Below are 18,470 nucleotides of genomic sequence, written 5' to 3' on the forward strand. Positions count from 1 at the left end.
AATATACAAGTTTAAAGTTTAATAAATAACATAGAAAATTAGTTACAAGTTTAAATGATTGACATGTGGAGAATTGTTAAATATACAAGTTTAAAGTTTAAATAAAATTATAATTTATTTATAATTTTTTTAGGTGTATAGATTTTTTTTTAAAATTGGTTATTGATAAAAATTTGAATAGAGGAATTGGACAGTGAGGGTTAGGGTTGGGCAAAATCGAGTTCGGGTCGAGTTCAGATCAACCCGATCGGGTTTCGGGTTAGACAAGAATCAATCCGAACATAGCTCGAATTATTGACCCGATCAAAACATAATTCGGGTCGGATCAATAATTCGGGTTATGTTCGGGTTGTATCGAGTTGGATTTAAAACGGGTAGGACTTGGGAAACTTGAAAAAAGTTGAAGCTTGAAACTTGAAAGTGGAAGGTGGAAACCGGAAAGCTTCAAAATCAGGTTCGGGTGGAGAGGATTCGGCCTTCAAGCAGCAGATCGGTGGCCACGGCTCACGGCTGGACGGACGGGATTTCACTTGGCAGCAGATTGCGGCTTCACTTGGGAGTTGACAACAGCAGATCGCGGAGATGCGGACGGCTCACAGCTCACAGCTGGTCGCGACTTCACTTGGCAGCAACAGATCATGATTTCAGCAGTTGGCAGCAACAGAGCGCGTCTTGTGGTGGCTGGTTGCAGACTTGCGGGTTGTGGCTGCCTTGTTCAGTTGTTTGTGTTTGTTTAGTTGTTCAGATAATTATCGGCTATTAAACGTGGAAATATTAATGAACAAGCAGCATGTGACGATTATTTAAACCACGTACTGGGAGTACTGATACAGATAAAAACACTTATAATCTAAGCGCGTAAAATCAAATGATTAAGTAAGTACTGATCACCATAAATTTACTAAAATCCTAACTCTTAATTCTAGCCGTTTAATACCTTGCTTTTAATCCGGCATCCAACGGTTGTTGTTTGGCGAAAAAGATCAAAAGGGTAAGCGCGTGGGATGTGAAGAGAAGTGGAGGCTCAATCACCTGTTTGTTAGCCTTCGTTTAAAGAACGAAGAAGAAACCACCAGGCCGATCGACAGAGGAAAAGTAAAAGACAAATGACAAGCGACCAAACCGTGTTGGTCCCACATGATGAGTCATTCCTCTCTTTCCCTTGTGGACTTTCGTGCGCATGGCTGCGTAACATACCCACGACCAAGTCAGTCGAATCTTTTTGTCTTCGTTAATGTGGGATATTTTCTATATTTCAGCAGTCGTGTTTCTGGACACACATCGAGCCTTTCATTTTGCATAAGCAAAATAGCAATAGAAGCTCAATAATGGTAGTTCCTTCTATAAGCATTTTCTAACACATATATTGAGAAAGTCTGCAAAATTTAAGAGAATTCTAGGCAAGTGCATTTTAGTCAATCACAGTTACTTGTTTGTTATTTCCCTCCATTGAAATAAGGAAGAAGAAGCCACCAGCCCGATCGATCGACAGAAGGAAAAAAAAAAAAAATGCCAAAGTTCACTCTTGGTAATTCCTTTCGTTTTGGCAGCAAAAGAGAAACCGTCTCTAACTTTCATTCTGAATCTATTGAGACGATACTACAGAAGTTGACTAAAGATTGGCTTGGGCAGTTTGCTCGACAAGCGCAGATCCAGGCCGATCTGATTGGGTGGAAGACGATGATGGTGAAGATTAATAAGGTGCTAGATGATGCCATCGAGAAGCAGACGAAGGAGGAGCCAGTGAAGATATGGCTAGGCAAACTTCAGCACTTGGCTTGTGATGTTGATTACTTGTTGGATGAGTTCCAAACGGAAGCTTTCCAGACGATGTTGCTGCAAGATGCTGATGCGATGTCTAAAGTAAAGGAGGTCAATGCTCGATTGCAAGATATTGCATGGCAAATAAACGTACTAGGTTTGAAAGAAAGTTTCGGAGGGAAGTCTAGAAATGTCAGGCAAAGATTTCCCACGACCCCGTCGGTGAGTGAAGCTACCTTATAAATATTGAAATTCAAACCGAAAAGTTTTACCGCAAACTGGCAGAAATAGTGATAAATCGGCATCAATTTTCTCAGTTAATTAAAAATTAAGACAATAGATACTGATTTGTCACTGTTCTTATCAATATCTCGATCTCCTTAGTAATTTTTCACCAATATAAATGGTAGGGAAAAACATAAAGAAGAGATATTGAACCGTGCATGCTACAAAAATAAAGACTAAATATTAATGCTAATTCAACATGTTTTCTTTTGTTCTGAAGCTAATCTCAGCGGCAGTAAGAGGTGGAAGTCGAGATCGTGGTCCCACAATCTTTAGTCCACTAATCGAGAAAGAGGACTTGGCTTTTTTGAAAAAAGAAGATTGTTTTGCTTCTTTGGAGAAAATAGGTTCAGGTGGGTGCGGAGAAGTTTACAAAGCCGAGCTACCAGGAAGCAATGGAAAGATGATTGCTATTAAGAAGGTCATTGTTTATGCTCCAATAAGTGCAGCAGAGTTGATTGAGGAAGATAGTAAGCTACGAGACAGCAAGTTGAGGCAAATTCGATCTGAGATAATCACTGCGAGTCAAATTAGGCACAGGAATATTCTTCCTTTGCTGGCTCATATGGTCCGGCCTGACTGCCATTTACTTGTTTACGAATTCATGAAGAATGGAAGTTTACAAGACATTCTAGATGATGTCTCACGGGGAAGAAGAGAATTAGATTGGCCATCTAGACACAGGATTGCGCTTGGAGTAGCTTCCGGGCTTGAGTATCTGCATATGTACCACAGCGCTAGTATAATCCATGGAGATATCAAGCCACGAAACGTGCTTCTAAACGATGATATGGAAGCCTGCATTTCTGATCTTGGTCTTGCAATGGCAATCCCTGATGGTTATACACGTGTCCTGATTTCGTATGTATTAGGGACCATGGCATACATAGCCCCAGAGTATTTCCAGCAGCCAGAACTTAGTGAAAAGTGTGATATATTCAGCTTTGGGATGTTGCTAATTAGTTTGGTGAGGGGAGTACCTTCATTTGTCTTTCACCAAAATGGAGAGGAAATATGTTCTCCTGAATGGTTGAGAAAAGTCATGAACTCTAAGAATCCTAGCAGGGCTATCGATCCGAGGCTCCCTGGCAATGGGTATGAGAAGAAAATGCTCCATGTTTTGAAGATTGCTTACATTTGCACTTTGCATGATCCGGAGGAGAGACCTAACAGTCAGTATGTTAGGTGCAGGTTGTCTCAGCTACTGTGATACGGTACTAATTAAGGATGTGGATATTTTGAAAATGTACAAAAGAAATAACGACGTCACTTTGTGATGAACTATGTATGCTCTCCAATTAAGTTGCACAGTTATGATCCCCTATGAGTTTTTACTTCAAATAATGTAGACGGAGTGGTTCAGGTCATTGTACGAAGTATAAACCATTTCTGAAATTTGGCATATTTTCTATGTTTCAGCAGTCATATGTTTCTAGCAACACACCAAGCTTTTCATTTTGCATAAGAAAAATAGCAAGAACAACTCACTACTGGTAGGCGGTCCCTTCCATAAGCATATTCTAACACGCATTGTGAGAAAAAGGAAAAGTTACAGGCAAGTGCGTTTTATTAAAAAAAAAAAAAGTTCCTTTAAAAACAAACTAACAGTGTTTTACATTTCGATTCTGACTGTAACGACCCGCCCCGAATCTCTCCAGACGAGTCTATCTAGTCTCATTAAAACGGACTTGATAATAATTATATTCGTAAAGATTCTACCGAAAATTCGACAAAATCTCCTTTATATATATAACACTCCCAATCTACAAATATAAATATAACACTCCCAATACAATTCAATATAAAACAAACTCCAGTACTCAACATCCTCAACCAAAATGCTGAGTTTTATATCTTTAGAATCTCAAAAGATAATATTATAATTAATATTAATATCTCAATTTATTCTTAATCCCAAAAGAATAATATAACAAAAGTATACAATCCCAAAAGAACAAGATGACCAATATGTCTTAACAAAAACATCTATATCTTCTAACACCATCACGTGGCCAAGACTCAAAATATATTTCCAGTCGCTGGGTTGGTTTGGTGTACCTGCAACCTCCTGGTGAGGGGGAAAATATAATAAAAACGGGATGAGTTTAAAACTCAATGAGATCAGTGAGTGAAAAGTAGTTTTGAAAATTAATGTTTACTTTAAAAGAAATAATCATATTATTTCCAAACACGATTTCATTAAACAAGTACCCAGTGAAATAATCTCGTCATATCCGGACCTCAACGGACAGGCAATGACGTACTATCTGGGTATCGCCACGCCCCGGTGCTACACGGATAGACAGGGAAATACCATCTCATATCTCATCATATCTGTGCATGCATAATCTAGTCCCCAAAGGACAAAAGCGCCTAAGCATACGACCCAAAGCCTCTGTGTGTACTTAGACGAGCCCCAAAGGCCTGTATCTCATCTGTATCATTTGTATCTCAACAGCTGTCTGTATCTCATATCAGTATATCTGTACTCATCATACCGCATGCATATGCCCCCAAAAGGCAAAAGCGCCCAAACACACGGCCAAAGCCTCTATGTGTGTTCAGACGGGCCCCAAAAGTTTTTCATCTGTATCACTGTATCTGGAGGGAAGGGTACTATCTAATGATTTTAAAAACAATCATTCTACTCATATTCACATACCGTTTAACCAGATTTTAAATCATACCATATTTGAATCCACTTTTCTTATCTTTAAAATACTATCATGCTTTATTCAAAATCGATACGCAAAATCATTAACCAAACATTTCGAGAAATCATTAAATTAGAACATTTAAAATACTTATTTCGCAAACATGCTTTACTATCATAATTAACTATAAAAATAGGTTTTGTATATTCCACTCACAGTGACGGTGTTCACGATCGATTATCGTCCATGTTCGCGGACTGGTTCTCACTTGCGGATCCTCCTAAATCAAGGAAACGACATAATTATTTTCTGTAAATCGAAATTACGACAAAATTTATACAATAAACTCGAAACGAATATCTATCCATAATTGACAACTCCCGTGTCTATAAAATTACTAAAATGCCCTTGAGTCCGTAAATCATTAACACATACTTTGAAATCGTACATTATCGAATTATCTTCGGAATCGTAATTATACCCATTCCTCAATTCTAGGGATTACTAAAATATCCACAGGCTCAGAAATTACAAAATTGCCCTCATAGTGTGAAATTACCAAAATGCCCTTGCCGGTCAGCGGTCACCGGAATTTGGTCAACACTAGCTAGGAAGCTCAAATCTGAAAGTTCCAATCACGCTGAGTTCAATGGTACCGGCGGTGAGCTTCAACGCGCGGCAACGGCGCCGGAATCGAGCTTGGCAGCCGTGAATTCCAACAATCGACCGGCGGCAAAACAGTGACTCTCGGTGCCTATGGATCGTCGGAAATGGAAGAGGGAGTCGTGGGGAACAAGATCCAACCGGTGGTGTCACCCAAAACCGGCGAAAATCCCGGCGGAGTAAAGTGAAACAGTCGCGGGTTCAAGCTTCGATCACCGGCGTTCTTGTTGTTTTTCGGCGGCGAGGATGGCAGGGGAACGACGGTCGGCTTCTAAGCTTCAGATTGGTACCAAGCTCGGCCGAAACGGTGGCCGGAAATGGGAGATATGGTCGGGTCAAGGTCGTGGGTTCCGGGTCGGGGTTTCGGGTCTATAGTTGGGTCGGTTTAGCAGCTTCCCTTCACTCTTTCTCACACGTACGTGCATGTTTTTTCCCTGTTTCCAGCTTATTCTTTTACTTATAAAAGCCTTAACCGCCTCATTTTCATTTTGAAATTCACATATGTTACACTGACTGTCTCCATTTTTTATTTACAAACCAGTTCAAAAGAGCTTTCAAAATTTCAGAATCATGAGAAAAATGTCGTCTGGCCAGTGGAAACACTTGAGGCCTTTCAACCCGCACATTTATAAAAAGTAAATCAAAGCGCAAGTATGAAACGCTAGGATGTAGGAAAGCGTTTTTTAAGTTATGAGAAAGAAGATCAGAGACATCAAAAGTGCGCCTAGAAATTGAAAAGCGCAAGGGTATCTCAAAGGGGAGCTAGAGGATTCATATAAACCAATAAACATCCAGCCCACTCTCATGCTCAACACAGCGAAGCCCACTACAGAGGCCCGACAGCGGCCCAACATAGAGGAATTGCAAAATAATGGCCAGGAAAAAACTATTAGCAGATGGGGAGCTAGAGAGGTTATGTTAATGCCTTATGGACTTGGAAAACCAAATGCACTCTATTGCTAGACATACAAACCTAATTATCTTAAAATGGCTAATAAATACATACTCGAAAGCTAGATTTTTTCCCACACTGTAGCTTAATGGAGTGCAAGTTGGGTAGCAACAGTTCCTTTAATTTACTGGAGAAGTATTGCCATATTTTATCCAAAAAATGCAACTCTAGTGTGATTAATAACATTTGTCCTTCTCTTCAAAAAAAAAAAAAAAACATATAGCAGCACCCTGTTCAAATCAAACATGTTATGGGCTTATAGTTCAGTGAGGAAAATGGAAAGCCAAAGTCATTTTCAAATACATAGAAAAAGAAAGTTGGTCCCATACCAAATGTTTTTTTTTTTTTTATACACTGATATATTACAATCAAGACTCTAAGCATATTTACAATCATAGATCAATTGAAACTCTTTTTCATAATTCTAGTAGTCCCATACTAAATATTTGAAAGTCCTCAACAACATTAAAAATGCAGTAGTGTGCTTTACTCGGAAAAAAGCCACACAATGAACCATCAAACTCCACCATACTCTATGATTTTAATATCATGATCATTATAGTACTGCAACATAAGTGAGACAAAAATACATTTAGCCAATGTCTACTTCACGAATTCGGGAATCGAAGTTCAAAATTAGAATCATTGACAATGTTTCTTCGCAAAATAGAGGCAGGAATCGGAATTGAAATCGTTGGCCCACCTAAATTTGGAAATGGGGAATGGGAGATTGATTCCCAAGCCCCTCGAGAATTTGACCCAAGTAAGTGATCTTTTCTCTCTCTACCTTAAAACTCTTTTTGAGAAAATAGCATTAGGAGTTCATTCTTTCTTTGTTCTTTTCATTTTTAAAGCCTTTCAATTAAACTAGCTATAATCAAGGCTCAATAACTTAATCATACACATTAATCCATTAAACCCAACACATATTACTTGATCATTGAAGGATTTAACGCCGAAAAAATTCCCAACTTTCTCTTAATCATTTATTGTGAACGTAGATATTTTTATGGGAAGTACATGTGATCACCTGTGTTTGCTTGAGTGAGTAGGAAGTTTATGGTCAAGATCATATGTCCCACCATTATAAATTTTAAGTGTTGACGTTGGCGTCTAGTTATTTATTGCTCAACACGATCATACTTCAACATCAACAGTATTGATTTCAACTATAGTATTGTTTTTATATTTTTTATAATATAATTCAAAATCTTTACTAATAATTTAATAAATATTTAATTTTAGGGATCCTACTATCTACTTGAGTTAACTGATGTATCATTTATCAATTAGATAGTAGAATAATATTATATAATAATTATGCATTTACCATATAATAAATGAGTAGAAAATATAAATAAATATATATATATATATATAGTTGTTAGCCAAATCTCTACCTTGTAGGCCATGATTTCGTGGTATCTTATAAATCTTAAAGATTAGGGGTTGCACCCTAGACGACTCTTCCTCTAGGCAACTTAGGCAATCGCCCAAGGCCCACTATAGATGAAGGCCTTTAATTTTTTTTCTAAATTATAGTTATTAATTATTGATTTATATTAATTATTATTTTATAATTATATTTTCCATAAACAAACTATTAAATCCTTACAAAGTCTCATTTTAATATTATAATTAACAATTTTAACACCATTTATTTCCTCCATATATTTCATTTAAAACTCTATAAAGGCCACATATTTTTTAAATTATTATCATTAATATCTTTTTTCAATAAAAAAAATACATAAAACCTTCATTGCTTTGGTGAAAAAATTACTTTCTCTACCCTACTTTTCACTTAAGAAAAAAACAATCAATTGTTTTACTTTCCATTGATCACTGCTACTCAAAGTCTCAATCCATTAAAGTTAAAGTTTTCAAATTTGTAGATTCTATCTTTCCATTCTTTTATTAGTTATTATGCTATTCAGTTGTTATTGTTTCTTTTTAAAAATGTTATTGTGTTTATAGGTTGTTTTCTTGTAATTATCTAGTATAATTGTTTGCTTAATTACTCTTGTTTCGCTAGAAAAAAAAAGTCTACTAAAAAATAAATGAATTAGGGTACAAAAAACTTCAAAAACAAGAGAAGAATAGTAAAGTTAGTTTAATCTCAAAAAAAGCTATTGATAAAAACATATGTCAGATCAACTATGTCATAAGAAAGATTAAACAGGTTAACTATATTATTTATTGAGAAAGATATATTAAAAAATTAGAATATAAAATTTTGATTAATAATTTTACATCTCAAGCAAGAGAAATTGATTTTAAATAAATAAAATTATAATAAAATTAATATATAATTTTACCTCAAATTTTTTGAAAGGCCTAATTAAAACAATTTTCTTAAGGCCTAAAAAATTATTGAGCCGCCCCTGGTTAGCACCCCTTCAACCAATCCATAGGGAGCCTCCCCATCCCCACCACGAACGATTTGACCAGTGAATTTTCATCAATTACCACTCTCTAAACAAGCGTAAAGGCAAGGGTGGCGCTGCTATGTAGAGGAAACGTTATTCATATGATGTACCCCACGTGTTTAAACCCTTAGATCTGGATATAAAGGCGGGGGCGACGCCACTTAAATGCATAAATCTCAATCAAATAGAGATGCGTTAAGAGTTCCGTATAGTTATTTATTTTTCCCATCATATACCCCACCTACGTTTTAAACCCTTGATCTAGAAAGTCTTTCCTACAAACATCACAAATTTCATAGAGACCACCTTAGGGTTCTGAATAGTTGAATTGGCACCGTATAATATCGTGCCGGTCAATTAAGCCTTAAATTTCCATTTTTTTCCCCTCTCCCGACAACCCTAATCGCATCTTACAAAGCCCTGTCATCCTCTAATTTTTTGCAATTTATTTTAGTTAGATAAAAGTGATGCGTAGAAAACAAAATAAAAAAATGAATTGATGATGAATACAAATAATTTGTTAGAAAATTTCTCAAACGTGTTTAATTTTTATTTATTTTTAAATATAATTTTATTTGAAGTGAAATTTTTATTTATTTCAGTCTTTGGGTTATTAAATTTGGATACTTTCTTTTTTGAATTATCATGTAGTAAGTTACCATCCCACCCATTACTACACATTTTTTTAAAAGATATGATTTCTAGGTTCTAACTTCCAATGAAATGACCACAAACGATGTATAATGCTGAACACTCGTTGACTTATTTAATTTTTTAAGTGAATTTCTTTTCTAAATAAAAAAAAGACTTGACGGGGAGGAGAGGCTGTCATATATTATTTGTCATTTCAAGCTATAGACGGAGCAAAGTAAGTTTTATATATTCTTCTCTTTAATTTTTGCGTTTCGACTTTGATCATTTCAGAAACATATCTTGTTGACTTTTGTGTTTTTAGTTATATTTTGTGTTACATTTTCTGTTATATTGAGCTTTGAATTTTTTTTTGATTTGTATCCGGTAAAATCGATCAAATATCTCTAAATTTAGTTGTTCTGTAATTATTCTTAAATGAATTGTGAACTTCTTTTGAAAATTAATTTTGTAATTGGAATGCATTATTTATATATTGATTCAAGTCTATTAAAACTATTTACGTATTGATTAGAATTTCTTTTTTTTTTTTTTCGGGTTAAACTTGACAAATCGAATAGTACAAAGAGACGAAAGTCATTTCGTGTAGTTAACTATTATTGATTGCATGTAGGTTAGATATATGATACGTAGTACCCTTTGTTGACCTCATTAGCTTTAAATGTCGGCTGATTTAATAAGAAAAACGAATAAATTAAAAGAAGAATAATATCGTCGAATGTAAAGGTTAGTTTTGATATATTCAACATTTACATATGTTGAGTCTATTTGCACAATCATGCAAAATATAATTAAAATGAACTAAAAACACATCATTCACTCTCTAAGTAATCTTGATTTAAACTCAAAAATATCAAGATAACTCTTATTTCATAGAGTTATCAGTCAACCCAGCCAACCAATAAGGAATTTAAACATTTGCTTGCCAATTAAGAAGCCATTGACAAGCAAATGAGTGAGATCTCAATAAAGAATGACGAGGAAGTACTTTTTATTAATAAGAAGAGACATCTATTTAGACGACATGGTGGTAGAGGATCTAAAGAAGATGTTCCACCACTATGTCATTTGAATCGATGTCTCTTCTTATCGGCTAAGAGTGACTTCTAGTCATTCTTTATCGATGCCCCACTCATTTGTTTGTAAATCTCTTTTGATGCGCAAGCAAATTTTTAAATTCCTCAATGGTTAGTTGGAAACCCTGAACAAGTATAACAAAGCTTTTAAATTCAAGTCTCGAACCATACACAATAATTTTTTTCAGTCTAGATTCAGAAATTACAGCAGTAGGATCTAACTCAAAAATTTCACGGTATAAAAGGCTTTACCATGTTGAATTACTTGTCTATTGTCATGTTTTGTTGTGAAATTAATAGTAACTCATTCTCCATAAGTTGTAGCCACGTGTTATTCTTCTTTAAAAAAATAGTTGCAAACGTGTCTTGAGTTTTAGCCTTTCTTTTGTGTTGTAACATCTCTTCTTCAATTACATTATTGGTAATCAATATGGCCTTCTCAGCTTTAATGTTCTACTTTTTCAAAGTGGCATCCTCAGTTGGTGATATTACTTCGTTATCGCAAACGTTCTCCTAGAGGTCCTGGCCTTGTAAGTAGGACTCTATCAATGTTGCTGATGTATTGTAATTTTTGTTATTGAGTTCCTTAACTCTTCCAACTATTTGAAGGTTATCGATCGTGTTTGTAAAACTTTGACAATGCCAACAAAGCTCGATCTTCACAAATGAACTTGCATAATTTCGAACTACTCATAATTCAACGAAGCCCCATCGAGGATCGTCCTTGCTATACTCTCGTAGTTTCTCCACGACAGTCTTTCACTATTGTGAAATTCCCACAACATTGCTACAGTGGTCTCCGACCAACCACGCTCTGATACTAATTGTTGAAAACTATGGAAGACTAAATTGCACGAAAATAAAACTATTTGGGAAATTTTATAATCTACTAAATTTAAATGACTTTATTAATATTTTTCAAGAGAGATACTACAACACTCATGGTTTACTTTTCTTTCTCTCTGTTAATTCTTCACTCTCACTTCATACTTAAGCAAATAATACAAAGAAGTATTTATAGTACATAAAAACAAATATAAACCATTGAAATAAAAAATTACAAAAAATTAATAATCATACATTTCATCTGCCACACTTATCACCAATAATATCACCTACCACTAAATATTTTTTTTAATACTCATAGAACCTTCTATGAGCTAGGCTTATTAATCTGGGTTTTGGAAGATGGTGATGGGCTTATTTAAACATCTCACTTAATAAACTCAGAACTCAACGATTTCCGATGTTCTGATCTTGTCCAAGAAACTTCATATTCTGTCGACGGTTTCCAATCTTCAAATAAAAATTGAAAATCTCAAGGCCTATTGGCGAACATAATTGGCATAGGTGTAAGGCCATCTTGAAACAAGATTAATTCAACAATCCTTCGGCATCTATCTCTGATTTTGCAGCAGTTGTTCTCCTTGAACTCAGTACCATACAAGCAATTTGTTCTATTGCAGAATTATGGGGTTCGGAAAATGGTTTGTTGGATTTTCATGTTTCAAGTGGGTAATGTATGTTTATTATATCCACCGTATTAGTAATCATTTTTTGCTTTATTCTATATACCAACAATATAAATACCTTTGTAAATACCTTGCGAATGAAGCTCTCAAACGAAGAAGAATGATCAAATTCAAAGAATTAAAATATTAAATGAGTGATTAATTTCTTTCTTTATATCTTCATGAGAAAGAGAGTGAAAAAAATGAAAACAAAAAAAATGGAAAAAAATACCGAGAATCAAAGGATAATGATTCAGTACTGAGCTAAGTTTTTGCTGAGCACTAAATCAATAATTACTAGATAAGAGAAATTAAAAAATAAAAATAAAATAAATTTTAACCATTAATTCGTTACTTAACAAAAAATAAGCTCAAAACTTTTAATTCGATGGTATTCGGGAATATAACAATGGTTGATTTCTAAATATACGAGTGGCAGTTTTTTTAACCATAATTTTTTTTTGCATATAGTTTTTTTAACAATTTACTTCACTGACGATATTGACAATCATAAAGCATATTGTGGACACAAAAAGTAATAGTGATATATACATAAAACAACATATCATCAATTAAAACAAAAAAAATACGTGATAAAAAAAATTCATTCGTGACAAAAAAAATTATTATTTTTTATGTCTTTTGTATTAAATTTTTTTGCTGTTTTCAGTATAAATAGCATTATTCCATAAAGAATAACACACAACCATTAGAAGAACCCAAAAAAAAAAATTACTACTAGACAAAAAAATTGTGTCTTCGTAATAAATTTTGTGCTATTGTCGGTACATCCAGCATTATTCAAAACGTATATGCAGGTGATGTTGCATAATTATACACCACTCATGCAACATAACGTATTGAGCAATCTACCGCTTTTTAATATTAAAATAAACAAGGCCTACGAAGAAGACTTTGATTTTACCATAGAAAAATGTTAACGAAAGCGAGGGCCCACAAAATTAATATTGATAAAATAATAATATAGAACTGATCTGAACAGGGAAAGCATGCATATTAAACAACAAAAGGAGGAGAGCCAAATCCAACGGTGGCTACAATAATAACTCCTGTTTTAGGCACACAGGCCATTCATATGCAATACCAGGTTGGTCAAGTACTCAAGTTCTTGACTGGTCTCAATTTCTTCACAAGCAAGATCTGGTTCTCATGAATTTGCTTCCCCATCTTCTTCATCCAGGTCACTGTGCCTTGTTACTTTATCATTGCCCTTGTGTTTGTTTGAAAAATATTATTCTACGTATTTGTTTTAGGTTTGTTTGTATTGCCATCTAATTTAGACCGAAAATTTTGACAAAAAACTGGAATAATATATATATATATATATATTCTCAGTTCTGCCAAGAATAAACTATGCACCAACATTAAAAATAAAATAAAAAGGATTTTTTGTAAAAATCTGTTTCTTAGAGGTTTTTAAACTTCGGTTTATGTGACCACAAGAAGCTGATTCTTGGCTGCTTTTTGTTTTTTTTTATTGTACTTGAATAGACTAAAAGCATGTGAAGAATTTTTAACAAAATAAAATCGACAATATGTTCTTCCGGGTTAGTGGGTTACTGTGTAAAAATCAATAATGAAAATGTTCAATTTCTTGAATTATATGTTCTAATTTTGTTCAATATTTTATTTCCCAATAAACATAATATGGTCACAACGTTTCCGATAAGCATGAATCTATAATAAATAATTTAAACATATAATAAAAAAAAATATTAATTGATCAATATATTAATCTATTTTTTGGAAGCACATAAAATCTATTCGATCAACAATAAATAATTTAAACATATAGTTACAATTTAACTTAATAATAATAATAATATGACTAAATAATAATGTAAAAAATTTATAATAATCAACTATAGTTTAGTATTCAAATATAAATAATAGAAATATACTCTAAATGTAAATAATAGAAACACGTTGGACTTATGTGTTAAAAATCTTTAAGTTTCTAATTTTTTTTTTCCAGCAAATAAGAGACCTAAAGTAATTCACCAAAAATTAGGGGTACCATAGACTCGGGGCACCATAGCTTCGCCCGCATTCTAGTATCTATAATAATTATTTCGAGGGATATTTTAATAATTAAAAAAATTAAATTTAATGGATAATTTAGTGGGTCTAAATGCCCCACCCTTTTTTCTTTTAGGGGTATATTCATTTTATGTACCTGCTACCAGCGCAATGCAATATTAATCCCCCAAAAGCTTGAGGACCTTTGAACAAAATTTCTGTAGATCCGCTGATTCTAAATAGTAGAATTTCCAGAGTGCCTTTTATTCGATGTGGACATAATGTCAAAATAGATTTTTGCTTGAACAGTTGAACCCACACCGAAACTTGAGTACTCCAGCTTGGCAGAAATTGCTTACAGCAAGTCAATTCAAATTCAATAAACTGCAGTTCCACCAGTGATCGGCTCAACTAAACATTTGTTTTATTAAAAAAAAAAACAAAGATAAAAGACAAATGACATAACCGTGTTGGTCCCACGTGTTGAGTTATTCCTCGCTTTCCCGTGTGGACTTCCGTGCGCTTTTCGCGTAACACACCCACATCTAAGTCAGTCGAGTCTTCTTCTCTTTGTTAATGTGGCATATTTCCTATATTTCAGCAGTCATCTGTTTCTGGCAACATATAAAGCCTTTAATTTTGCAAAAGAAAAATAGCTATAACAGCTCAATATTGGCAGTTCCTTCTATAAGCATTTTCTACCACATATTGAGAAAGTCTATAAAATTTAAAAGAGTCCCAGGCAAGTGCATTTTAATCAATCACAATTACTTGTTTGTTAATTCCCTGCATTTAAATAAGGAAGAAGAAGCCACCAGACCGATCGATCGACAGAGACAAAGATGCCAAAGTTCACTCTCGGAAATTCCTTTCGCTTTGGGAGCAAAAGGGAAACCGTCTCTAACTTTCATTCGGAAAATATTGAGACGATACTAAAAAAGTTGACTAAAGATTGGCTTGGGCAGTTTGCTCGAGATGCGCAGATCCAGGCCTATCTGATTGGGTGGAAGAAGATGATGACGAAGATTAATAAGGTGCTAGATGATGCCATCCAGAAGCAGACGAAGGAGGAGTCAGTGAAGATATGGCTAGGCAAACTTCAGCACTTGGCTTGCGATGTTGACTACTTGTTGGATGAGTTCCAAACGGAAGCTTTCCAGACGATGTTGCTGCAAGATGCTAATGCGATGTCTAACTTAAAGGAGGTCAATGCTCGATTGCAAGATATTGCATGGCAAATAAACCTCCTAGGTTTGAAAGAAAGTTCCGGTGGGAAGTCTAGAAATGTCAGGCAAAGATTTTCCTCGACCCCGGCGGTGAGTGAAGCTACCTTATATATATTGATATTCAAACAGAAAAATATTTACAGCAAACTGATAGAAATAGTGATAAATCGGCATCAATTTACTCAGTTAATTAAAAATTAGGACAATAGATACTGATTTGTCACTGTGCTTATCAATATCTCGATCTCTTTAGTAAATTTTTCACCAACGTAAATGGTAGGGAAAAAGATAAAGAATAGATATTGAATCGCGCATGCTACGAAAAAAAAAAAAAAAAGACTAAATACTAATGCTAATTCAAAATGTTTTTTTTTTGTTTTGAAGCTAATCTTAGCGGCAGTAAGAGGTGGAAGTCGAGATCGTGGTCTTACAATCTTTAGTCCACTAATCGAGAAAGAGGACTTGGCATTTTTGAAAAAAGAAGATTGTTTTGCTTCTTTGGAGAAAATAGGATCAGGTGGGTGCGGAGACGTTTACAAAGCCGAGCTACCTGGAAGCAATGGAAAGATGATTGCTGTTAAGAAGGTTATTATTTATTCTCCAATGAGTGCAGCAGAGTTGATTGATGCATATAGTGAGCTAGGGGAGGGCAAGTTGACGGAAATTAGGTCTCAGATTATCACTGCGAGTCAAATTAGGCACAGGAATATTCTTCCTTTGCTGGCTCATATGGTTCGGCCTGACAGCCATTTACTTGTTTACGATTTCATGAAGAATGGAAGTTTACAAGCCGTTCTGTATGATGTCTCTAAAGGAAGAAGAGAATTAGAATGGCTATCTAGACACAAGATTGCGCTTGCAGTAGCTTCCGGGCTTGAGTATCTGCATATGCACCACAGCGCTCGTGTAATCCATAGAGATATCAAGCCAGCAAACGTGCTTATAGACGATGATATGGAAGCCAGGATTTCTGGTTTTGATCTTGCAATACTAATGCCTGATGGTCTTACACAAATCGACACTATGTATGTGGTAGGAACGCCGAGATACATAGCGCCCGAGTATCACCAGACGCTAACAATTTCTGAAAAGTGTGATATATACAGCTTTGGGGTGTTGCTGGCTGTTTTAGTGATGGGAAAATTTCCATTCGATGACTTCTTCAGTCATACCGGGGAGATGGATATGGTTAGATGGATGAGAAATGTCATGGCCTCTGAAAATCCTAACAGGGCTATCGATTCAAAGCTACTCGGCAATGGGTATGAGGAGCAAATGCTTCTTGTTTTGAAGCTCGCCTGCTTTTGCACATTGGCAGATCCAGATGAGAGACCTAACAGTAAGGATGTTAGGTGCATGTTGTCAGATACAGCATTAATTAAGGATGTGGATTTTTCGAAAACGAACAAGAGAATGGATTTTGATAGTGGTGAGTCTGATAGTGATGATTGCGATGAACTCATCGAACAAGAAATCTATACAGAGTAGCTCAGCTCATTGGACAGTTATGATCCCCTCTGAGTTTTTGCTTCAAATAATCTATTCAGAGTGGCTCAGCTCATTGTACAAACTAATTCTGAAATGCGGCATATTTTCTATATTCTAGCAGTCATATGTTTCTGGCAACACATCAAGCCTTTCGTTTTGCATAAGAAAAATAGCAAGAACAACTCGTATTGGTACGTAGTCCCTTCCATAAGCATATTCTAACACGTATTGTGAGAAAAGGGAAAGTTCCAGGCAAGCGCGTTTTATTAAAAAAATAATAATAATGTTCCTTTAAAAAGCAACTAACTGTGTTTTACATTTCAATTCTGACTGTGTCTCCTTATTTTATTTACAAACCAGTTCAAAAGAGCTGTCAAAATTTCATAATCATGAAATATATATATATATATATATTATATATGTATGTATGTATATATATATATCGTCTGGCCAGTGGAAACACTTAAGGCCTTTCAACCCACACATTATAAAAAGTAAATCAAAGCATAAGCACGAAAGGCAAGAATGTTGGAAACCGTGTTTAAGTTGAGATAAAGGAGATCAGGGACATCAAAAGTGGGCCTTGAAATTTAAAAGCAGAAGAGTGTCTCACAGGGAGTGGGACGTTATGTTTTGAATGTTGCAGCTAGAGGATTCATCTAAGCCGTCCGGTTCACTCTCATGCTCAATAGAGCAAAGTTCACTACGGAGGCGTGCAGCAGCCCAACAAAGAGGAAATGTAAAATGATCGCCAGGAAAAAACTATTAGCAGATGGGGAGCAAGAGAGGTTATGTTAATGCCTTAATGGACTTTGGAAAACCAAATGCACTCTATTATTAGGCATCCAAACCTAATTCTCTTAAAATGGCTAATAAATACGAAATACTCCAAAGCTAGATTTTTTCCAACACTGTAGCTTAACGGACTGCAAGTTGGTTAGCAACAATTCCTTTAATTTACTGGAGAATTATTGCCATATTTTATCCAAAAAATGAAACTCTAGTGTGATTAATAATATTTGTCCTCCTCTTCAAAAAAAAAAAAGAAAAAGAAAGTAGAGGTCTAGCAGCACCATGTTCAAATCAAACATACTATGGGCTTATGGGCTTATGGCTTAGTGAGGAAAATGAAAAGTTGACGTCATTTTTAAATACATAGAAAAAGAAAGTTGGTCCATACCAATTTCTTTTTTTTTTTTAATATATTGATTTATTACAATCAAAACTCTAAAAATATTTACAATAAAAAAAATCAATTTGGATTCTTTTTTATAATTCTAGTAGTCCCATATCAAATATTTGAAAGTCCTCACCAGCATTAAAAATGTAATAGTGTGCTTTACTCAGAAAAAAGCCACACAATGAACCATGAAACTCCACTATACTCTATCATTTTAATACCATGATCATTATATAGTACTGCAACGTAAGTCGGACAAAAATATTTTAAAGGCATGAATTGGAATCAGAATCGTTGGCCCACCCAAATTTGGAAATGGAGAATGAGAGATTGATTCCTAAGCCCCTCGAGGATTTGACCCGAGTAAGTGATCTTTTCTCTTGCTACCTCAAAACTCTCTTTGAGAAAATAGCATTAGGAGTTCATTCTTTCTTTGTTCTTTTCATTTTTAAAGCCTTTCAATTAAACTAGTTATAATCAAGGCTCAATAACTTAATACACGTTAATCCATTAAACCCAAACAACTTACTTGAGCATCGAAAGATTTAACGCGG

At 34.8% G+C, this 18,470-nt stretch overlaps 1 protein-coding gene and 1 long non-coding RNA gene across 3 annotated transcripts; one reads left to right on the top strand and one right to left on the bottom strand.

Moving 5' to 3' along the window:
* The first annotated feature begins 1,189 nt into the window (after positions 1–1,189).
* On the top strand, positions 1,190–16,848 carry LOC102619215 (leucine-rich repeat receptor-like serine/threonine/tyrosine-protein kinase SOBIR1). Of its 2 annotated transcripts, XM_052437230.1 has the most exons (3): positions 1,190–1,918; positions 15,274–15,338; positions 15,633–16,848. In XM_052437230.1, the coding sequence occupies exons 1-3, from the start codon at positions 1,510–1,512 to the stop codon at positions 16,734–16,736; spliced, it is 1,578 nt and encodes a 525-aa protein (XP_052293190.1). In that variant the 5' UTR covers positions 1,190–1,509; the 3' UTR covers positions 16,737–16,848. The 2 variants fall into 2 exon arrangements, with proteins under 2 accessions (XP_052293190.1, XP_006478634.2); XM_006478571.4 differs by lacking the exons at positions 15,274–15,338; positions 15,633–16,848 and adding an exon at positions 2,267–3,485 and having other exon boundaries at positions 1,228–1,983.
* On the bottom strand, positions 3,873–6,078 carry LOC127901100 (uncharacterized). Its single transcript, XR_008053178.1, has 3 exons — positions 5,260–6,078; positions 4,917–4,980; positions 3,873–4,114 (listed from the first exon to the last, which is right to left on the bottom strand). It is a non-coding gene; the product is annotated as an uncharacterized LOC127901100 (long non-coding RNA).
* Positions 16,849–18,470: the final 1,622 nt, after the last annotated feature.

Source organism: Citrus sinensis, chromosome 3 (genome assembly GCF_022201045.2).
Source record: "Citrus sinensis cultivar Valencia sweet orange chromosome 3, DVS_A1.0, whole genome shotgun sequence".
Classification (NCBI taxonomy): Eukaryota; Viridiplantae; Streptophyta; class Magnoliopsida; order Sapindales; family Rutaceae; genus Citrus; species Citrus sinensis.